This window comes from Idiotropiscis lumnitzeri, chromosome 18 (assembly GCF_059441095.1).
Source record: "Idiotropiscis lumnitzeri isolate Australia: NSW breed Sydney's pygmy pipehorse chromosome 18, RoL_Ilum_1.0, whole genome shotgun sequence".
In the NCBI taxonomy this organism is placed as follows: domain Eukaryota; kingdom Metazoa; phylum Chordata; class Actinopteri; order Syngnathiformes; family Syngnathidae; genus Idiotropiscis; species Idiotropiscis lumnitzeri.
Window position 1 is genome coordinate 1,236,470 of NC_142408.1, and position 25,031 is coordinate 1,261,500.

The window sequence follows — 25,031 nt, forward strand, 5'->3', positions numbered from 1 at the left end:
CTCTCCTTTAACATCTCACTCCCATCGCTCTTTTCTTTTTTTTTTTTTTGTAAGCAGAGTGGTGGTCTCGGCACCAAGCCTTCAGCCTCAAATCAGTTTTATGACTGGCGCTGTGCAGACATTAGGCTAACTCCATTAGCCTCTCGGACGGAGGCGGCCTGAGGGGATACGGTGGGGCCACGATGGCACTGAGTAGGTGTGCGCACACGCGTAGGCGTGCACGTGCCTGCGTGCGTGTGTGCGGCGAACGGGCGAAGGAGGGGGCAACGCTGCCTTAACACGCAGTCTTTTGGCATCTCCTTAAAGGTCAGCGTCTGCCGGTCGGAGGAGGCCGAAGCCCAGCGGAGCGACAACGTAAACAAGCCAAGGAGAAGAGGGCAGAAAATGGATTAACGGACAAATGTAATTAGGAGGAAAGGGAGAGACTGGGAGAGAGGACTGTCTCCACTTGGAATGGTGGCTCCTGCAGGCGCTTAAGTGCAAACATGACAAACAGATGTGGCCATGGCTGGCCAGACACACACACACACACACGAGCACACAAGCGCATGGATACACATCTTCTGCGACTTGCGACTCAGCACGCTTGCTTTAACGGTCCTTCACCTCTCACAAGCATGCTGGATAACGGCAACGATAAGACGACGGCTTTGCAAAAGCGCATGCCATGCCGCTTGCGGCGAGGTCCTTGAAAATCAGGACGGTCCCAGAATGTGTGACGACGAGGGCGAGTTGGTCGTGACAGTGCGAAGGCAACAAGTGCACATCTCCGCGACCGCGCACGGGAGGCTGCTTCCCTTTTGGGGATTACAAAGTCACAACAGGATTGATTTGCTCCGAGCCCGACAAAGACAACAAAAGACGAAGATCTCCCGGGAATAGTCGCGACAGCTACTTGGAAACATTGCTTGGATTTAAAAATTAAAAAAAATAAAAAGTGTCGGGATTCATTTGGTTCCAAAATGAGCTCAAATGGCAGATTTTGGAAAATGCTGACATGAGATCCTCAAACAAACAATCCGACGGATCACGAGGCGCTTAAAACCCCGTTTGTTTGTTTTTTTTTACTTTTAAATGACAACATGCTCTCGGCTTATAACAATACGCAGATACGAGGCTTATCGCTAGCACGTGGACATCATGAGACAGATTTGTCAAGATAGCGTGCCACACAATAAGAAGAGTTCTGGGAAGAATTTCATTGCACACCGGATGAGGAGCTGCGAAGTAAATCCAGTTTTTTTTTTTTGGCAGAAAATGGCATGACGCGTGCTTGGGAGGGTCCCGACAGGACCTTACGCGCCAAGTTGGCCTTTTATGCGGCACGTCACTTGACGAGCAGCATTCCGACCAAAATAGAACTCGGCCAACACCAAAAGCAACCAACAAGCATATTTACGTGGTCGTCGCTCGACGCGGGCGGGCTGGAGTGAAAATACAAAACGGTTTCGTCTCCGGTTCAATAAAGATGACGTCATGACACATCATCAGTGAGATCGGCGCCACTGATCAGTTCCGCAGATTCGACCAGAAAAAAACTCTCGACTCACTCAATGAGTGTGACGAGTGCCTTCCTTTGAAGTTATTTCAAGTTAAAGCATAAAACTTTGCATTTCACTGGAATGTTATGTGAGCATTTTGCGCTTGTCTGCATTGGAGGGAAATTATTTGCCATTTGAAATGATGTCAGCTTCTTTGAAATACTTTTGAATGAATTTTAAAATGCCTGAAATACTTTGCGATTTAATTGGAAACAAGAAATTAATAAAAATTAACTAAAAAAAATTATAATTTTACTGAATTCCCGAAAACGTTTGCTTTTATTTTTTTAAATTGCAATTGAGTTATATTGTATATACTTCTCATTTATTATATTCAAGTATAATTTTCATCACCGGCGAAGAAACGGATGAAGCAAAATATGTGCAACGCCATTTCGGCTCAAGTTGGCCAACATGGTGACTTGGACAAAGAGGAAATCAACGGCGACCTGATTTCTTGTTTACATCAAATATACGCGCGGAGCTCGAATGTTTCCGTTTATCTTGCGTTTTTCTATCAGGACCATGAAACCGTAGACGTTCTTTTCCAGGTTTTTGTGCAATCCCTAATTAGTTCCTGCAATTGTCTCCAATCAATATCTTCCCAGAAAGTCTTCGAATAACGACACGTTAGCTCTCTTTTTACTTCTCTGCCATCGGGGGGGCGACTCGACACGTAAACGTTGGCGACAACGTGAAATTAAATCAATCAATCATCTTCTGCAAAATGTTTATTTTGGAATCTAAACGTCTCCGTTTTGACCAAATCCAAGCAAGCGCAGGAGGTGTTGCGAGTTGCTCGGGCAATCCTCGCCATTTTCATTCCATTCTGGTATGCAACCTGCATTTCAGAGTTGATTTCACCTCCCGGTGACACTCGTTGCCGATGCTTTGAAATGCTTGTAAAAGAATAGTTTCTGCATGATGGCGTCTGCGATTAGGCGGCACATCTGCACCGGCAACAAACACACGCACGCACGCACACACGCCCCCGCAACAGCCCCCTCCAATTTCAGAGGTTGGTGTTGGTTGGCAGCCAAGGCAAACATTTCCCCGTGAATAATTGCACCAGATTGATTTCAACTGGGCTTTTCGAAGGAGAGGAAACAAAAGAGGCACGGCGGCAGGAAGTTGAGGAGATGCAGAAAGATAAACAGGAAGCGGAGGAGCGACTTTGACAACCACGACGATTCTACAACCAGTCCGACCGCAAGCCTTTTAAAGGTGCATTGCCGCTCGCTGACGGCTTCGGGAACGCGCGTCCCCGTCCGCAAGTCACAGGCAGCCGCTCGTCTGTCAAACGGACAAAACAAATGCCAGCGCTCTCAACTTACTCGCCGCATCTCATTAGCGCCATTCCACTTATTTGTCTTTTACGCTCTGGGCCCGCCGAGGCGTTTCCGAGCACTCGGTGCTGAACAAGCACGCAGAAAGTGACCATTAAAGCTTTTGCTGATGGAGAGACAAGCGGAGGAACGTCAATTTGAACGTGTGACAGGATTTACTTGCGCAACGGGCCGCTTCTTGTGGTGACGTCATCAGCGAGGCTGAATTAATTGGAATGATATATACGATATGGCGGAAAACTATATTGTGACGCAAGTATGTCATCCGTTGATATCAAAATATATATCGAATTATTCTTATTCATTTATTTTTTCTTTCAACTATTGACAATTAAAAAGGGAAAAAGGGTTGAATTCCCATTTGTTTGTGGGAAAGTCGACGTTTCGCCACTTTTATTTTTTTTTGAGTCACGCTAGCTCAGCAGCGCATGTGTGAGCCTCGGCTTGTATTTCCTAAATGGGAGTGAGTTTGTGACGAGTTGGGCCGAGATAGGTCGAATCTGCATTGTTTTTGTTTTTGTTTTTGGGGGGGGGGGGTCGATAACTTATCGCTACCATATTCTATTGATCTCAATCACTTAGCTATCGCGATACATATCGATATTGAATTATCGTCATCGCCCTACAATGATATTAAATGATATGCAATGACGTTGAAAGATTTGGAAGGATGAGAATTGTTCTGGAGTTTCTACAAAGAAAAGGACCTCCTCGAAAGAGACGTCTTACAAAAATAAAACTCATTTTCTGTTTTTGTAAATAGGGTCGTTTAAGAGATTTTGCAACCTCCGCTCATCTTTAAAGTCACACTCCCAGCCTCGTCTCCATTATCGCCGCAATTAGACGCCGCGTAATGAAAAAAGCATGTGAACGCGCATACTCCATAAAATCCGACTTTCAGCACCTCTGAAATTAGAACTTAAGTCCCCCCAGAGGGGCTATTAGGCGACAAATCCCCACCATTGACCAAGTTCTGCCCTCTGCCCGCTCATGACTGACGCGGCCCCCCCCCCCCAGCGACCTCTTTGAAGTTCATCGCCGCGGCAACCACAGCATCACATCCTCTCTGGAAAGTGCCGAACACCAGCCGGCCTCTTAAGTGCACGAGGGAAAGAGCAAGTTTGCGGGAAGGGAACCCGGACAAAATCGGAAGGAACCAGATGTTTGTGTCCCATGCAAACTTGTGTAGACAAGCGCTCGCCGTGGGCTTGCATTAATGATGGAGGGGGATCCATTTTAGAAGTGTGTGTGTGTGGAGGGTTTACATCGGTTGCGGCCATGCACACACTCACCAAATCACATGTGCTTGCAATAAAGTCGGTCTTCGCCGCTCTGATCCAACAAACAGATGCAAGCGGACCAATGTTCTTTTGCCTAAATGGGGGATTTTCTTATGAAGGGAGAAAACATTCTAATTATGATTTCATCCAAATTTATTGATATGGAAATCCGAGCTTGACTTTTAGTACTGGAACGAGTGGAGGAATTAAGCAAACGGACGACCACGAGCGTGTCGTTGCGTGCCGCATGCCAAAAAGTCATCACGACCGCCAAGCTCATTTTTTTGAAAATCCATCATTTTGGTCGACAATGAAGCCCACTTCAATAATTTAACTGCTACTTTGGAAAAGGACGGCCCATAAAAGTCGTCATGATATTTTCATAGGCATTCATTAGTCTCATTTAAAATTCAAACTTCCACTTGAGTAAGAAGTAAAAGTCATTGTCTAAGTGCTGCATCATGTCAGGTCAATTTTATTGGATTATTTTATTTTATTTTTTATATTTTTTGGGTTGAAATTATATCCAATAAGCTAGATAGACAGACAGACCGACTTAAAGTTAGCCTCACTAAGTACTGGCAAGATTAACGCGGTACCACACCACAGACAACTCGAAATTTGGATTTGGTTTCCTGGTCACTCGAGAGCGGTACTTTTTGGATCCCAAATTTTCCAACAAATGCATTTTGTGCCACATTTGACGGAGTTCCGTGAGTGGAATGGACAGTACGCTGTTCACTGCATCACTCCTGGGTAGAACGTCCTTGTCAAAAGTGTCATGGCTGAAGAAACGATTGCTTGGGGAAGAAAAAAGACAGAAGCAGAGATAAAGAAAAGAAGCGCAACCGAGGGCACGCCAGGGTGAATAAAAATGTAAAGCTTGCGTGGAATGCTCGTGGCTGAACTGCGGATGAACCCCTGAACCCCGATCGGCACCTGAGAGACAATCTTATTTGCACTGACGCACAACCACAAGCGAGCAGCTGGCGTGTTGGAATTCCACATTAAGATGAAGAAGAAAGGCCGTGACAATAAATACAAATAGATCAAAAGTAAATATTTCCTCCATGGGAGAGAGTGTGTGGGAATATTCCACATCCCCGATAATTGCGGTCCGTTAACATCCTGTGCCGCATTACCTCAAACATACATTGAGGTCTGGAGGGAGCGTGTGCGGGAAACTTTACAGTCAATCAGTGGCATTTTTAAACGGGAGGGGAAAAAAAATTTGTGGGGCGCCAACCACTTCAACCTGGGAAAGAGTTCGCTCTCTTACGCATTGTTCTTAAGATGAGAAATTACTCAGGCAAAAAAAAAATAATAATAATAATTTGGGATTCCGTGTAAAATATCACAACTGAATACAGTTTTTGCCATCGCATCGGGGCAAAATCGTACACAAAAAGAATTTCCTGGACAGGTTGGCGCGCTATTTGTTGCTAGGCAGATTACTTGCAGAAAAATGGAAATATTGAGAACACAACTTGGAGATAAAGTACACACACTATTTTTTTTTGCGGTACAATCCTTGTTGCAGTTGTGGTTGCTGTTAAAATGATCTTGAAATATAACTGACTTGATTTTATATCAAATAAAATGATCAGAGTAACGTCGTGTAAGGCTAATCACAGACATTCACGTGAATGCACAGGCCGTCCCCAAAAATGTGTGCACACTTGAAATTATTTTAAAATATTTCATTGTTCAGTAAAATTCCTTTAATTTGATTAGAATTTAAACCGACGTCCGACAATGCCAAGGAATGGAATTGCAAATATTACGAAACAGTTTTCATACTTCCACGAGCATTTTACAAATAATTTCCTTTCTTCAAAATGCACTTATAAGATTGTGCTAAAAAATTTAAATGTTTACGAAGCAAGCATACCGTACTGGATGAAAAAAAAAAAAACTAAGAAAAAAAAACAGTTTAAGCCTCTAACTTGATAAACGGTTTGAACATTGAATTGCGCAATTCTTTTGGGTACAACTAGAGGGAGCTCTACAAGCGGGACATCGCGTCACCAGAATATGTCGCGTTGGCCTATAACCATCAAAACGTGGGACGGTTTGGTGCAACTCCGGCACATTTCAGATCAAGATTTAGCCCGCGTTTCGGCACCTTTTGCGTTGTCGTCACATCGTTGGCGGCATGATATCTGACGCTGTCATCGCCTTTTTAAAACGGCGAGAGTGCAGGGAGCCAACGACAACCGTGGACCGTTGCCGTCGGAAGAGCGTTTAAGCCGCCTAATGCCATGTTTGTTTTGCTGCGCACTCTCGACCCTCTCGCGCCGCCACTGCTGCGCCGGCCGCCACGGCTCCTCCCCTTTCCCTCGTCCTTCATTCGCTTTCCACTCACTCGCTATTTTCTTCCCCCCCCCCTTTCCACTTCCCCTCCATGTCGGCTCGTTTCCTCCTCCTTTTTCTACTTCTTCTTCTTCTTCTCCTCCTCCCACAGGGGGCCGTTTGCATTCCTGCCAGGAGGGGCGGAGGTGTCTGCGATCCGGCCTCGATAAGGACCAGGCCTCCTTGCGCTGGGCCGCCACTTTAGGAAATCGGGTGCCCCCTCCTCGCCCGGCAAAGAGGGACCCCTGGCTCCTCTGAGTGCACTGCCCGCCGAGACTTAGCATGATTTGTTTGTCTGCTGCAGCAGTTTCTTCGTAATGGGGGGGGGGGGGAAAGTGAGCGCATTACTCCTGCAGGAGATCCAAAGGGGTCTGCTAACATCAGAACAGGAGCAAGCGAGGGAGGGGGGGGCTGTTAAAGAGGTAGGGGAAGGTGGGGAATGTAGGCCGAAACGAGCCTGGAATATGATCCACGGGCTGGAAACAGTCAACGTTTCTTGACCTGGCGTGCGTGTGAGATAACATGGAAGCCTTCTCGCACACACACACAAAATTCCACTAATCACTCCGAAAGCATTGGCAACATTTAAGGGGGCTCACTCCCCCATTTTGTCCACCCGGTGTTTCCTGGCGTATAGCGCTCGACACCAGGCACAGGGGCGGCTGCCCGCTCGGCGCATTGATCTTTCATCGCTCCGTACATTTCAAGCTGAAGGCATGAGGGGGGGGGGGGGGGGAGCAAGTCCCTCTTTTTTATTTTTTTTTTTTTTTTGCGGCCCGTTTGGAAACTGCCTCGGATTGTTCCCCATTTCCTCAGATTGTTTTTTCACTGAGTCAGGCCGCCGCGCCGGGCCGCTCTGAAGAGGTAAGGTGGAGTTTATGCAGACGCTCGGGGCGGCACGTAACAACCGGGACACTCACACAATGGTCACCGCCACGCTGGTTTCTTGCCTTTTATGCGTGCGTGTTAAATCACAAAGTCGCCACTCAGCACGCTCGGCAATCGCCATTGTTCAATTCACAATACGGATTTCACACGTAGTAGTTGGGTGAATGGAGCTGTCATTTGGTTTCACGCCAGTTGTTTGGCAAATTTGGATTTAGATTGAATACGAAATTGTCTCTAATTTGGTTGGGCGCCAGTATTTAGTAGTATTTGTAGTCATTTAAGTGTTCCATTATTTAGTCTGGTTTGTTTCTAAAGCGATTTTATATTTAATCCGGAGGAGTTATTGAATTTATTATTTAATTGCTCAGGAATTTGGCTGTGATTTTCCATTGAGCAGTTTGGCCAATTTCTATCGATCTATTTAAATGCTCAGTATTCAGCAGAAACGCAACATTTTGGATTGTTGTGGAGCATGTTTACATTTAGTACAGCGTGTGTGTATATATGTATATATATATATATATATATATATATATATATATATATATATATATATATATATATATATATATATATATATATATATATATATACATATATACATATACATATATATATATATATATATACATATATATATATATATATACATATATATATATATATATATATATATATATATATATATATATATATATATATATATATATATATATATATATACATATATATATATATATATATATATATATATATATATATATATATATATATACATACATATATATATATATATATATATATATATATATATATATATATATATATATATACATATACATACACACACACACAATTTTTAATTTAAATTCTTTCACAATTTTGCTGCAATATTTCATTTGCATGTATTACAGTGCATTGGAGTAGTGGCTCAATTAATCTATATTAATAGCTCTATTATGCATTAATATTTGAATCGTTGTGGTGTTGTTTTTGGATTTATTTCCTTTGCGTGACTGGCCAATTTTTATCTCCCAAGTAGTCAAGAGTGAGCTTTGAGTTTCTTTTGAGTTTCAAGCTGTCCAAAAATTGGCAAATTACGCTTAAGTAGGGCCTCATCATTTTTAAATGCAAGAAGCTGCTGAAATCACGAGCATTCTAGTGGCTTTGAGTTGTTCCACGACACTCGGACGACAACGCAAGTGTCCATCCGAGCTAAATTTGATCGATTAAAGACAAGGATAGTCGTCATGAAAATTTGCATGTCTGACTTGAGAGTATAAAAAGGAAATCCGTGCTTCCTTCGCTCCCAACGACAAACAGCTGCTGCGCGACCACTTTGAAGTGCACTTGATCACATGACTTCATCGCATGCCCAACTATTAATCAAAACCGTTTGGGATTAGCGAGAGGGGAGCAGAAGAAGGAGGGCTCTTAACGCAAATCAAATTGCACTTAATCGGTTCAAATTACCTTCATCAATTTGCATGAAAGCCTCAGCGGTGGTCGACGCCGTCCAATCATACGGTCCACTAGCAAGCGCGAGGGTGCGGCCCCCCCCACGGTATCCCGACGGTATTCCATTGATTCCACGTCCAGCGGCAGGAGGAGGAGACGCCGTGCGGGCCCTGAACTTGGTCATCTTGCCGGCGTGATATCAGGTTGCTCCGCTGGGATCTGCTCGGACCGGGAGAGAAAAACAGACTTCAGATCGGCGGATCAATTTTCAGTGGACCTTGAATATTTCGTTTCAGGGACTCTTCTTGAGGCACACAGATGGGCCGAACGGACGAGCCTGGTCGCACACACACGACACAATGAAAACTAAACGAGCACTCTTGCCACACTTAAAACTTATTTGGGTGATAAGTAACCCAAATAAGTTGAAGTAGCTAACCTAACGCTGGGTCCAAAAAGGGACAGAGCCAATGCTGGGCTGTTCATACCCAGCATGTTCTGTTGAGGATTTGACCCAGTATGTTGGGCCGAGAGTTTGATCCAACCAAGAATTTTTGGTACCGTGTTATCAGGATACTCAAAATAATACGCTCGGTCCAATAATGGATGCAGAGTGGAGAAAGTGTGTTGAGTTCAATGTAGGCTCACTATTTGGCAAGCAGGATGACATTTACTGTTCTTGTTGCTAAGCATCATGTTATGCATTCGCACAAATCTTAGCAATGATCATTTCAAATGGCCGCTTCACAAAAGAGAGTTCAAGCTTCCGTTTCACTTTACGAGAGGTTAAAGATATGGGCTCAATATCGGCCAAGGAGGAGGTCGCTCACTGTTCTGACCTCATGATTAATAGGCGCTTGTTAAGCCTTAGCGATGCGTGGGAGTGATACACTTACATGCCGTTCAACATTCTCACAAACTAATAACACAAAATATTTCACAATCCAAAGAGTGTTGTTGACTATTTGGCAAGTTCAAGCTGGCTTAAAGTGCGTGAGATGTTTGTCCAGTAGATGCGAGCAGCTCACTATTTGGCAAGCAGCAGTTCACTTATTTCTTGAATATCCGACAAGGTATAAATCCTTAATCACATGATATTTATCAACAGAAGACAGCAGCATTTGAACTGAAAATTACTTTTATTTTAAAAGTGGGTTTTCTTGTTCTGAACTCATAAGTGAAGGCAAGCGGGATTAAATGTCTTTTCATAATAACCCTGAAATCGATTAAGTTGGAAAAAAAAATTGTGGGACACACACTAGCGAGGTCAAGAAATCAAGACTAGATCACGTTTCCCGTCTAGTGGATACATGGAATTAATGTGCGCTATCTTCCTCAATATGCATTTCATAAAACACGTGGAAATCACGTCACGTCGACCAGGCTGAAATTGGGCGATAATGAATACAGACGACGACGCCACTTCACCCCGGCAGAGAGACAGGATGTTTCAGCCGTGAAACCAGAGCTGCTGGCCATCTTGTATTTGTTTATTAAGGATGCGCTTGTACTGCCTTATACTCCCAGGATGCTTGTAACCGAGAGATCGGTGCATGTGGGGCCATCGGGGCGGGCTGTGAGTGCTGAATTATTTATTGGGAGGGATGGAGAGGAAGAAAAAAAATATATATTGACCGACAACAGTGGCACACTGATGATGCATTTTAAAAGAGAGAAATTGAAAAAAAATGAAGTACTCGACTGGTGGCGGAATTCTCGGTGGAAAGTACGATTTAACACAGATTTATGCTTGTGATTTTTTTCCACCAATCTAATCGGGCTATTTTGGATCGTCAGTGGCATGAAAAAGGTGGGGGCGTGGGGGGGGTTTCCACCTGACGGGAGGAAATCCACAGCTCCCCCCGGACAGATGAAAACATTTCAATGGGCTCGAAAATGTCTTTTGTCAGGCAATGCAACACATTTGGAGCAGAAAAATTGAAATCTTGATCCAAGTCCAATAAAACGATTTCATAAAGATTTCATATTGCCACGCGGCCACAGGCTCGTCATTGAAATCATTTCAATTTAAATATTTAAAACCGTTGCAATTTGATGTTTTGAAGGCAAACATTTGATATTCAAATTCTGGCATGACAAAAATGATTAAACACGGGCAAAATTGCTTGCAAATACTTTAGTTGATACTCCGTTCAAAGTACAAGCAGTAAATATCAAAAGTTATTCATGATCAGATTAGTCTTTTTGTGATGGAGTAAATGCTTTTTATGAATAATATAATCAACGTCAGCAAGTTGATGCCACCAGACAGAGAAATTGGAGATCCCGGCGGAAAACAATCTGACCTTTGACCGGCAGAATTCACTTGCCATCAATATTTCTCCATGGCCAGATTTAAATCACAAATGATTTGTTGGAATCACATCTGGCTGCTTCCTCTCGTTGCTTTGTTGTTGTGAGGTTGCTTTTTTTTTTTTTTTTTTCTGTCCGAGTGAGGCAGCCAAGAAAAATCGAGAGTGGGCTGTCTTTTGTCATTCAATGGGCCGAACCCTTTTTGGAAATCACCCTTCTCCTTTCTCTATTCCCGCATGGCTTGACTCGAAGGGAGCTTTTCTCGTAGAATCCAAAATTGTCCTGCCCCCCCCCCTTCTGCTAAAACACGTCAATGATTGTCACGACACGACTGAACGAGGCAGACGATTCGGATTCGGCTTCCAAAACTATTTACGACAACAGGATGCGTCCATAACTGTTAAATCAATACGACCTTATTTTTTTACAAGAAAATCATAAAATCAAAGAAATCTGGAGATGATTTACAGCTGGAGACGTCCACATATCGGTGTTTAAGCTAAAAGCTCGTCCATTAACAGTTTGTGCTCGCTCAGCAAATAATCAATCATGCTCGTGTTGCTGTTTAAAGCGGGAGTTACTCAAAGCGGGCGGCAAACTTGGAGCTACCTTCTGTCATACGCACAATAGATTATGATGTGGATTTAACACAGATCTTGTTCCAATACAATCCCCCCCCCCCCTCCCGCCCACGCCCACTCGGTGCTGTAACTCGGGTAATCGGGCAATACGTCCCCGCCGATGAGAACGGCTCATCTGGTAAAAAGAGAGAAAGCAAGCCGACAAGGTTGTGCAAAAGTTGGAGTGGCTCTCAAGCGAGCGGCGTCAAATCCCAGCGATTGGCCGAGCATCTGCGACGCTGATTTGCAGGCCGTGTGTTCAAACAAGATCCATGTGAAGACTTGATTTTGCACAAATCACAGCAGAGACGGATTTGCATCAAGACAAGATTTGTTTTCTTTTTTTTTTTTAAACCAGCTTCATCTCCAGACAACACACGGCCTTTACACACTCTCCTGCACGCGTGTGTGTGTGTACGCCTTTGACAGTGTGTTTTCGGGCACCATGTGTAAATGAAAGTCGCTTTTTTTTTTTTTTTTTTTAAAGCTACGTTGATTTTTGTTACATTTAATACAGAACAGTGTCACGGTCATAAAATTAACGAGGGTCACGTCCCACCAGTTGACACTATTTTCTTGATACGCAATTTGTATTTAATACGGAGGAATGATTTGTTTCGGAAATGAATGGGAGGGATGGCAGTTTTTTTCTCCAGCGTATTATATTTATTTTTATCATTGAGATTTTAATATTATTCCTATTTAATTGTTTTGGTTGTAAAATGAATAGGGGAGAGTGCCGTTTTTCTTCCTTTGGAATGCTTTCTATTCAAAAAACAGCACGATTAAATTGTGAAATGGCTCGGAGCATGGATTCCTTTTTTTATCAGGTTTTTTTATTGACTTCAAAGTACTGATTTAATTGCAAATTGAATACGCGGAAGGTATAACTCAAATAATATTTGTAATGCAGAGCATTCAATTGTGAAATTGATGAGAACATTGTGCAAACATTTTGTTGCTCTGAGACTTCATTTGAACACAGCGAAGCGAAGAAATGTTTGGACGCAACATTTGACATTTTTATCGGGACGATTTTGTATTAAATACAGACAGCTGATACAATTGTGAGATTGCCCTATCAGAAGGGGCTTCCAACTAATTCTGCCTAGCAACAAGGGATCCCAGATGAGGATCAAACACTTGCTTTGTTGTCCTTATCAGCAGAAGTTTACAATATTGAATAATGTGTCTGTGAAGAAATTCCATTCAATTCATTTTCATTCAATCTGAAAATAGTAATCCATGAAATTTGAATTTTGTAAAGCGTTTAAATAATTGAAAATACATTCTCAAATTACAGAGTGCAATTTGGATGGAAGTTATTTACATGTAAAAACGCCGCAAATCAAGTGTGTCGTCAGCATAGATAAACAAATACATCACGTTCAGGAAGGTCGAGAGAAAAAAAAAGTGGCTTACGCCTCCTCAAAGATTGTCCCAACGCTCGTAAAAAGACAAGTGGCATGACCGGAAAGTGTCCCCTGGAAGTGCGCGCGTGCACGTTCAGTTGGTGGAGAAACAGGCTGAGGGTGGGGGCGCGGGGGTCACGCACGTGCATCGGCCACACGCTCTTTTTTTTTTTTTCCTTTTCTTTTCTTTTTGCCCTGAGCGCCTCAGTTTGTGCGCCAGGCGCCGAGCAGAGTAATCTGTTTACAGTGTGTGCGTTGATGGTCATTTTTTATGATGTTGTTTAATCCACAGCGGAGGGAAGGAGGCGGGAGCAAAGTGAGAGGGAGGGGGGGGGAGTTGGAGTAGGGGAGGAGGCGGAGGGGAGGTGAGGGGAGGCGAGAGGGGGAGGGGGGGGGGGGGCTCTAAGCAGAGGCCCCAGACAAGCTGGCTCCACTGGGCCATCTCTGTAGCCTATAGGCTTGTTCTCTGGCAGCAGAGAGGCAGGTGTAAATCTCTTCCTGCGATCTTTTTCTCCATATAGCCATCTTTGCGACACTTACCTCCAGGTAAAGAAATGCTTTATGCACCCCCCCCCGATGCACGTCTGTGGGGCTTGTGTGCACACACCCGTGCAACAACTTCATCTTAAAACGCTTGCACAATAAAAAATACAAGTGCAAACGGCTCATCTCAGTATTTGCAAGCACGATGCAATATAAACTCGCTGACACAGCATATGGTATACGTACACAACACACACCCACAAGAAATTGGTAAAAATAAATAAATAAATAATGTACGATTGCCATTGTCATATTGGGACAAGAATTATTTTAGCAGCTGTAAAACTGCACTGGACAAAACTCTTATGTTGGTCGTGTGAAAAGGACAAAATATTAGGAACACCTCTTAGCATGATAGCATGCACACACACACACACACATATAATATACTATATATATATATATATATATAGATATATATACACACTCATACATACACACACAATATACACACATGCATACATTTGCACAAATATACTTTATGTATACACCTTTATTTGTATTCATACAGTATATAAGTGCATGATGACATTATTGCAATGTTACATTATTTTATTTATATTGTAGGTAGTTAGTACTGCAGAAATTGTTGTTAGGTTGCGTCTGATAAAATGAGTTTGAAAAAAAAAAAAAGACATTGACTGCAACTTTTGCGATTTGCAGCTTTCTGACAAAGAGAGGTGGGCGTGGCATTGCTTTCATTTTTAAGAACCGAGCGGCTAATTGACCAAACAAAGTTGATCCATGGGCATATCACGCATAGGTCGTGCAACACCTCAGATCACGCACAGGGTGTGACGCAAAAAAAAAAAAGTTTTGCAAAGTAGGTCTGTGCCACTCTTGATTAGGGCTCGCTGCCAAAGGATGCTTGCAGACATGAGATAATGAGGTCCTGTGATGACGCGGGGCTCCTTTAAGGTTTTCCCATGAAAGGAGACTGTCGCCAGTCCACACAGGCACACTGTGTATCGCCGGCTCGCTACTCACTTCTCATTTGGCGCGCACAAAAGCTGATCGGCGCCCAAATCCCAGCTAACAAACCCCACCTCGTATAATGTCCAGCCCCCCGACTAATTAACTGGAATCCCACCTTATTCTTTTTAAATACAGTGAGCAATTAAAGCGCGATGTGGGCCAGAAGAGGTCTCCGGGGCCACGCTCGGTCGCCAGGAGCATTTGTGAAGGTCTGCAGCTTCTCTATAGGCCATGGATCTTATTAGGTGGCTGACCCCGGGCCGGCGAAAGGTCCTCTCGCTAACTAAGATGTTTCCTAATCGGATTTTAATTGGTTGGTTAGGGCTTGTGTCCTGGTCTGTGTGGCGGCAGGCAGCATGGTGGAGCCCACATGAGCGCCGCCAGACATGACACTTTGGAGCTCACCATTTGGGGAAAAAAAAAGGGGGGGGGCAGGGGGGGTACTTCCAACAGCGCAAGGGGAGCTAACAACCTCAAGAGCAGTGGTTCACATATTTCTTACACTAAGTACCACCTCCCAAAAAAAATAAAAAAAATGTTTTTAGCTTAAGTACAACAATAATGAACAACATTAAAATCCAGTAAAGTAGGCCTAAATGTTCAAACACAAGATGTACTTTTAATATATTAAATCTTATTTTTTCTTTAACAAAATTTGTTTTAGGTATTATAGGAAAAAACTATCAAAAAAAAAAAAAAAACGTTTGGCATTGAGATGGTATATGCATGGTAGTTATATTTAATTGGCATTAGTAGTATGAATGGATCCAAAAAGCGGTGGGAAGGTAGTATTATCATTTTTTTTATTTTAACCATTTACTCCACAATTCCACCACAAAACACACAAAAGCCAAATGCTAATGTTAGTTAAGCTAAAAGTAAATATTTTAATAGTGACTGATACTAAATAAAAGCTGGCTTACACAAGAAGACACACGCGTATATGATATCGAAAAATGTAACCAAAATAATAGAAATGTGTGCAATGCAACAGATCTACTTGCAGAAAATAAAAAAAAATTAAACAGCTAAATTCAAACTTATTGGATTTTTTTTTTTATTATTATTATTGAGGGTGTTTTTGAGGTTTAAAAGTTACAAGTATTTTCATAACATCAAGTGTATTTGAAGTAGATTTGGCTCCGAATGTCCGAGTCGAAAAGACATGGCAGTCAATACTTGTTGCTTCTGCTTCAGCATACTTGACCTGTATTGATAGAAAAGTCTATTCGCATTACTTGTGCACTTTTAATGGTTTGCGGGTGAGCCAGCTGATTAGAAGACAAATACGCAGCTTACATGTATTCATCAAAATTGGCATATTCGCATTATCTGAAAAATAGTTGAACGTAAACAAAATGAGATCAATCTTCAGTGTGTAATTGACATTCAGCACACACTTCCCACGAATTATAAGTCACTCTGATGAACTCCCAATAAAGTTCTGGTGTTCTAGTAGACTTTTCCTGGCCTTTATTTAGTTCCTCTTTTTGCTTTGGTGCCAACGCTGCCATTGCGAACTGTTCATAATTCCCTCCAGCATGACCGAGCCCAAAAGCATCACGCTGCCACCTCCGTGCTTCACGTTAGCTCTGCGGTTCTTTTTGAGAGGAGTCGTTTGACGTTTGCGCCGTTTTTCTTCAGCTGTGAAAAAGTGGCAGGAATTATGAACAGTTCAAAAATCATCGTCAGAGCAAAACAAAAGTCAGAAAAAGTCGACTAGAACATCTGAAATGTATTTAGGGTTAATCGGAGGTACTTGAAATGGTGTCAGGTGTGTGCTGAGTTGAGTTTGAATGTGATTGGTTGACTGTGAAGACAGCCGCATCCCACTTATAAGTGGGTGTGCACACTTGTCCAACCACATTCTCTCAGTTGGTTATATTACCTTCCCATTTGTAAAAGCTTTTAATTGTTTTGTTTTGTTTTTAATCAAGTTATACAGAGTTATAGGTCACATTAACGGAGGGAAACATTTTAAAAATATTTTCGTGGTCTCACAAAAACGTGGTATTGCACCGGGGGTGTGTAGACTTTTTATATCCACTGTAAAATACATGCAGCCATTCATTGTCCATTTTAACTGTGGCAACAGAATGCGGTGTAATTTATTTTTTTTTTTCATTTTACTGGCCAATGGTTACCTTTAAACTGTTGAAATGTTCCTTAAAATATTTGCTGTACAGTTTAGTTTTTTTTATTGGTCGTAATGGAAACAATTGTTCTGAATTAAGGACGACCAGTTCAACTTTGGAAGTTCCACCATATCGTAACAGGAAAATTGAGACACTTGTGTCAAATTAAGTATTCAAATAGAAGATGCACGAGAATTGATTTTAGCAGAAAGTAAATTTGGGATTATTACGTCTGAGCTAAGTCGATCAAATGAACTTTTTTTTCTTCGCAAAGGATTGTCGAGGAGCCTCAAAGGCAGCCATGAAGCCGAGCATGACCACAAATGACCATCAATTCATCACCCGACGCTTTGATGGGAAAACTTAATGCAGCAGCTGCACACGTTCAAGCCTCTTCCGTGCCCGGGCCGCCGACGCTCCTGAATCACAAAAAAAAAAAAAAAAAAAAACGGCGCCCAGGTTCAGCTTACGTCCGAACACACTCCCCTCCTCATTACCCCCCGAAAATGTCTTTATGCAAAACATCTGTGGGGAATTCAATAAATGAGGGCACGGCTCTTAACCGCATCCGACTTATTTTGATTTTCATGTGGCTTTCGTGTATTGTCTAGCTCAGTAAATACGACCCGGCGTCATATTTCAAATGTCACAAGTCTCCTGACGGGACATGCAATTTGAACATGAAAAAGCAGTAAAGCCAAACACAGCTAGTAAAACGAAAGGGGGTGGGGGGGGGGGGACTGAAAGTGAGTCATATTTAACTCATAAGAGATCTAAAGCAAGGACATTTAAAGGCATGTCGGGTGCATATAGCTGAGTGCATCTGGGGATCTGGCATTATTCCCCACTCCCCAAAAAAAAAAAAAATTAATAGACTATTAGAATGAAGGTTCTAAAGGTTAACAGCGTGCTTTGTCAGTGCATAATCAAATGAACCTGTTGACGCACAGTGGCCACAAAGTGCACAACTCCGTTCCCACCATTAAAAGGGAGCGCCGACTTCAGGCGGGCAAAATACGAACGCGAACAGCCAACTCCATGCTTTAATACCACCCGCTGCGCTTTTGCATTTGTGGGAAAAACTCATGTTGGCGCATCCATGGGACACATCCACAAATTCACGGTTAAAAAAAAAATAAATCTTTGCTATATCGCCACAATTCACTACTACGAAGTTCGAAGGGTCTGCTTGTTTTTTTGCAATCATTTTTTAATAGTTACGATGTTTTCAAAAGTGAATCTCAGAATTCATTTTACAGTGTCTTTAATTGGTCTGAAGATGATCATTTATTTAGGATATATATATATATATATATATTTATATATTTGTATTTTTGTCATTTTAGAAACCAACTTTGATTCTGAAAATTCACTTACATCTTTCTAAAGTCTTCTGTTAACGTGTTTAACGTTGTCAATATTCTCTTTTTTTTTTTTCTTTTTCTGCTACTGAATGTCATTCGCTGTTGTGGTTTTAAATGCGTTCAAGTGTTGTGCTTTTGGTTGTGTGAGGCACATTGAGTTGCCTTGCATGTGAAATGAGTTATATATAAAGCTGCCTTGCTTCTCCTTGCTTTTGGAGGTTTGTCATGAAATTTTCAGAATGTAAAATATAATAACAAAATAATATTTACACTATTTATATAATATAGTAAAACATGCCGTGGCTTAATAAATGTTGGCATACTAATTTACTATAAAGTCATGTGATATTTGCTGGATTAATTTGGAAGCTTTTTCAAAAAAAAAATATTAAAACTATGCATTCATATTTGTATTCATTCATTTTATTAAATAACTGGTTATTTGATGCACTGTTAATTAAAAAAATGTAAATTAATCAAACATGCATTCTTTTTTTTTCCATTTAATAAAGGGTTAGTTCATTCAATTAATTGTCAAAAAGGATATAAAACCACTGGCCTGAGGAGTGTGTGGAGGCGGGGCAGGTGGGGGGGGGGAATTCAGTCGTGGTGCATTCATGGCGGCAGAGGCATGCGGGAGATTCAATTGACCGCACTCAACTTTGCCGCCGCTTGAGTTCGCCGCCGCCGCGAACACTTCAAAAATTGTTGTTCTCGCTACTGACAAAACCGTGAATTCACCCAGAAACTGGAGGTCAAGTTTCAACAGAAGCAGGGGGGGAGCAAGAAGGAGGGGGGGGGGGGGGGAGTAGCATGAGGCAACTTATGGAAACATGGGAGTAGCACAGAAATAAGTTCTTTTGTCTCAAATATTGAATGAATAAGAACGAACACAAGAAGGCCATTTTGAAGCGTCAAAACTCTCAAGATTATTCGTAGAAATGAAGGCTTATTAGTCCAGAAATGAGATGTGCAGCAAACTACGTTGTACGACAACCTGCACAAAGTGTAGCATACGGCATGACCTCCAAAGTTGAATGACCCTCTGGTCACCTGCCAGAATTTGCCCCAAACTCAGAGGTGAGAACACGCCAAACACACTTTCGTGCTTCGTCACGTCACGTCACGTCGTCAGCACAAAAGGCCGCACAATCACAGGTTGAATCAATAGTCACATTTAAAAAGCGGCATATCGAATGAAGCACGTTCTCAAAGCCAAGTCAACCAACCTGTAAAAAGTACAGCAAAAAATTGGAGATGAAATGAGATTACTACTTGGAACAAAATCTTGGTTTTCATAAATAATCATCACCTACAAAGTCTAATTGGATTTAAAGAGCGTTCTAATAACTTTCCTGGCTCTTTGAATGCCCTAAAGACTTATTCTGGGTCACTTTAGTCGCCATCGATCAGAATAAAACCGCTGTTGACCATTTTGGGAGATTGTCTTTGTGATTCAAGTTTTTGGTCATGAATATTTAGAAGGAAGCAACAGATTGCCCAAATCTGAGTGGACGCATTGACATTGGTCACACGAGCTTCCGAGTCACTCGGATTTGCGATTGCTGCAAATCCGTTTCCCTCAAACTGTCATTTCCGGTCACAAAACTGCCGATTGTGTGTGAGGACGAGACACGTCCATCCGTGCCATCGCTGCTTTTTTTTTGGGGGGCCTTTCAGACTGCACGGCACTTGCCTTTCCGCTTATGGTTTTCCATTTCAAAGCTCTTCTGTCTCCACGTAAATACCAAAACACAGTAATCCAATCTGACCCCATTGCAAATTTTCCAGAAACTATTGGGGGGTAGCCGGCTTGACATGAGCCTCGCACTTATCCCACTTAACCCCCGAGAGAGCGAAGCCACCTCAACCTCTTAGCCCCAAAGACGGTGGAGGAATGTGCCGCTTTATACCGCTATCCTCTTAAAAGAGGATAGAGAGGACGGACTGACTAAAAGAAAAGAAAAGCTGGCGACTTCAAGGAAGTGGGAAGACTGAAGCGCCGTCGACGGGGGCACGGCCAACGTCACGAGGGCACCACCTCCCCGGCCTCCAAATCAAAACCACAATCATCCCCCTCGTCAACGCAGCGGACGCGTATTTATACCGTGCTAACGTGACGACAAATAACCTCGGGATTTTTTTTCCCTCTGCTCCCTATTTGCCGTTGTTTGCCTTTTAGCACGCAAAAGCGCTTTGAGTGAGCGTCACGTGAGGAAGGTTGGGGATGGTGCTCGAAGATGCTTCTCTCCCGGTGGCACCTCAAGACTTTTGACACATGGTCCACATCTGAGGCCTCTGCAGTTGCCATCACGCCGCCCGGAGCTGGCGGCCGTTGATGGTGCCGAGCAGACGAACCTCTCACATGAGGCTCTGGGCGGGTTTGCCGCCAACGAGGCGGACGTTCGGTCCTCGTGCACGATTGGAGTGCAACAGGTGATCATGAGCAGAGCTGTGCATCAAGAGCCACGACGGAAGCTCGCCACAGGGCTGTTGACGCAAAACGTTTTACGGGCGAAAACGCTAACTCACGATATGTTCACTAAGGTTGAATGCGTTGGAGAAAAAAATTGTTTTTGTTTTGTTTTTTTTCTTAAGATGCCATCAGGTTTCTGATTCTGATGTTTCAAAGGTTGCGATCATTTTTACAATGTCATCAACTGCAGTTTTATTCTTGAAACTTTCTGACCTCATTCATGGGATGTTCCTCTTTGAACGTGACAATTTCCTTCCGAAAACATTCCGACTTCATTCTCGTAGCTTTGAGGTTCCATTCTCACAACATTACGACAATATTCGTATCAGAAAATCGTTGGTAACGGTCATCTGGATATGGAATTTGATTGCGATGTAGAGAATGTTACAACGATGGCAACATTTAGTCCCGAACGAATAAGATTTTGTGAGACGTTTACGTCATCTCCCAGAGTTCAGTGTTGGCTCGCTCGAGTGCAACAATGGTGGACGACGACGCGACTGAACGTTGCTTTCAACGCTTCCGCAAAGTGGACCGACCGCTTCATCAAAAGATTTGGCTGCGCAAACAACGCCTTGGGCCACAACTTGCTTTTTTTAACTTGATTTCACTTTTCCCCGCAGTCACCTTGACATTGTAAAACTTGACATCGTCAGACAGATACAGTTAGCGGCGTCACGCAAAAGAAAACAAAACCAGTTTCCCCACAAAGCTTTATAGAATGGCGGCGCCGGGACTGTAACAAAACCAGAGGCCGACGGGCGGCCAACTCATGAAAACTAGTTGTGGGACCTCACAAACTGCGGCACTTCAGTCACTTTCATTTTTTTTTTTTCAGTGTCCTCCCGAAGCACAGAATCTTCTCCGGTTTGCTACCACCGTGCCGTCAATCAACACATCCCCTAATTTACTCAAATTGCTTTTCATCCATCGCTATAACCGGCCCGCACATGAATCGACGGGAGCGAGGGTTGACTGAACACGCAAAAAAGAAAAATGGCCGACAGGGACATGATATCGACAGGTAAAATGTTTACCGTTGCTGCGGGGCCATGCGTTGATTCTGGAAAGTGCATTTTACAAGCTCCACCCCCTTTTGAAGTGCCGGATCAATTCATGGCGGCGCCGCTATCTTTTTGGGGCGAATGACTTGCGTTTAGAAAGCCATTAGGCCGTCAATTGGACACGTCCCTTTGCGCTTTGCATCATCGTGTCTGCAAGGAAGTTTGGACTCAATTACAGTAGTTGAATAAGCTAATCTTGCGCTTCCTCCCCCCCCCCTCCGGTCGCGTGGTGTTTAGGGCCGAGGCAATCTCCCCAGCATTCGGGAGCGGTGCCGCCAAGTCTGTCCTCGCTTATCATTAACAATCTGCAAATAAACAGGAGAGCATACATTACATCACTTGCAGCTCCGTGATCAATTCCAGGAATGTCTTTGAAGCTTTGCTTAATGAACCTACACAGTATGGCTGTTGTGTGTATGCTCAGGGCCGCATGTAGAAGCCATGACCTCAGCATTGAAAGAGTCGAAAAAAAAAAACGGGATTGCATTTAAGATAAAAGCAAGAATTCCGTTTTAGGGTGATAATGTTGCACACCTAAACGTACACTTTAGGGAGCGTCCGTCGGAGAGACATTTCCAAGAGTGCAAGCGCTGACAAAGTTGGCCTCCATCAATCAGGAGCTTTTCTGTTTTTAACGGCCTCTCGGAGTCCCTGAGAGCCCTAAGCCTGTAAAAGTTTATACAGCGTATTGACCGTCCTCTACTTGCTTAGCAAATGAAGCCGCGTCCGGCTCGTGGAGGAGACGGCGAGGCTGCAGCCGTGTCAACACCGCTTCCTATTTGATGACACCTTCCGCTAAATTGAAATGTGCTTCTAATGGAGGCACGGGTGCGGGGCCGTGTGTTTGGAGAAGACCACGACAAGTATGACCCCGCTTGCAAGAAAAACGGACCCGTACGGGGTGTCCTTGTATTTTTGTTAAGGAAAATATTTGAATACAGAAGATATTGTGTAAGTTGCCTTGGCGTACTTATTTGGAGCCATAAATTACTTTCAACATGCGCACGGAATAAAAGATGTCGTTTTTTTGCATTTCTTTTTGAAAATACAGAACTTAGATGCAGATGTTTAATTTTAATTTATGGCTTCAAAATAAACATAAATTGCAGAGGTAATCCCTGCTGTTTTGAAAGGCATATCCACATTTATATCCTGTATATATTCAGAAATGTACACGTACATCTATCGTGTATGCACATACATATATATACAGTACACACACATACAGTGTATGTGTGTGTATGTATATATATATATATATATATATATATATATATATATATATATATATATATATATATATATATATATATACACATATACACATATATATATATATATATATATTAGTCATATCTTGTATCTTGCGTTTTTATTAAAGACAGGCTAATTTAATAAATAGATATTTTCTCCCTTCTATTCTATCTTGAAAATGCCTGTTAGTTACATAAACAGTAAAGTGTGAACAAAACCAATTTGAGGCCACAAGTAATCTTACGTGCGCCTGAACTACAGGGTGTTCAGAAAGTCACTGTCATCGACAGAAATGTTTCAATAAACAAGACGTGTGTACCCTGCGTTTTCTATAATGAAAATGTATGTAAATTATAAAGAGTGCATATGCGTCTTGCATATTTTTTTTATTAACAGACAGGATTTAATATAGAATAATATACCTGCGGCAATCTCTTGTATATTGAAAATGTCTGTTGCGCGTGAGGTGTGCACCAGGTTTAGGGTAGACACAAAATACACCGTGTTCACAACGTCATTGTGCACTTTCTGCATTATGGACATTTTATTAATAGTCCTGTTTTAATACGAAATACATATCTATTGCTCTCTATATTGAAATATGTATATTCATTGAAAATATACAGTGATTTTCCAAAAACCCTGAAACAGAATGTCTTTTTTTTTTTTTACTTTTTCCCCCTCTATCAATAGTGTATGTAAAGATTTACCCAGCAGACTTAGTGGATCTTGTGTCTCTCTTAGCCAGATTTGTCTGTGGCTTATCAACAGCTTTTGTTTTCGGCGGGAAATCAATAACAGGCAACACATAAGCCCAATATCATTGTGTGTAACCCCCAGGGGGACACACTGTATGCATGAACACACACACTCACACACACACGTGCAGGTGATTGAATGTCTGTTTTTGGTTTGGTTGTTTTTTTCAGGCAGGCAAATCTCTTTTGGAAAAATAAACAATAAATGCAAAAACTCCATTAACGTGAATGTTCCATTTAAAATACATATTGTGCATTTGTGCACAATCTGCCTATAGGATTTATTCACTCATCAACATTTGGTGCACACGAAAAAGTGAGAAAATGTACTGTTATCCAAACGCAAAACACATTTTAAATTATGGTAAAGAATTAAACTGAATACAAAAAGAAATAGGTGTATTATTGATTGAGATAAGGAAAGCACAATTGGAGCGTGACAAATAATTGACAATTCACATGCCGCGTTGGTCCGAGGTGACCGAGTGGTCACAGCTCTTCGAGTTGACTTGTAAATTTGGGCTTAAAATTGCATTTAAAGTGCGCACTGTCTGCACAGGCTCCGATATAATACCGCAATCACTCCAGCATACACAAATCTATAAGCTCTATTCATATCCGCGCATGGCTTAAACCTTTCAAAGTATTAAATCTGTAGAACATTGTCAATGTAAGAGAAAGGATGACGACAGACGCGCTTAATAACACCACATAAGCGGGACATTTGCATGCGGATAACACGCAACGACAATAAAAAGGGATTAATATAATACTCGCGTCTATGGCGGTTGCGTTTAGCTGCCACACTTGATGTGCGCAGCTTGAAATTGAATTGTTGCCTGCATGGTGCGCTTGTGCCGGGAAGTGTTCTATATTTGCCTGCACAATTGATTGGTTATGATTCACAATATCTGTTGCTGTTTTGATGCCAGAGATGATAAGACACGCACTGCTGAGCACCACCCTCCCACGAGCTGTCATACAAACATCTTGGATTGGTTGTTGATGTTTTTTTTTTAATTCATGTGTTGATTTAAAAAGTTCTAAACTAAAAAAAAAATAAACGAGAATGACATGCGCATGCAAAATCAAAAATACAAATATGAGCAAGAATACAGCTTGTCATCCCGCCTACCACTCATATTTGTTCACAGCTCATCACTCGAGGATCTAACAGGAAATGGTGTGTCTGTAAAAGAGCTGAACATGCATTAAGACAAGCACGCAAACGCGGCTATATTGTGCCGAAATA

The 25,031-nt window shown here is 42.4% G+C and overlaps 1 protein-coding gene across 3 annotated transcripts in view; it reads right to left on the bottom strand.

The window, feature by feature from the left end:
- Positions 1-25,031, bottom strand: part of LOC148318848 (uncharacterized) — a 163,996-nt gene that overhangs the window by 137,907 nt on the left and 1,058 nt on the right. For all 3 annotated transcript variants that reach the window (XM_088280975.1, XM_088280976.1, XM_088280973.1), the window contains exon 2: positions 8,881-9,084. In XM_088280975.1, coding sequence (XP_088137101.1) covers positions 8,881-8,991 — 111 coding nt within the window. In that variant the 5' untranslated portion in view covers positions 8,992-9,084. The remainder of the gene's footprint in view (positions 1-8,880; positions 9,085-25,031) is intronic.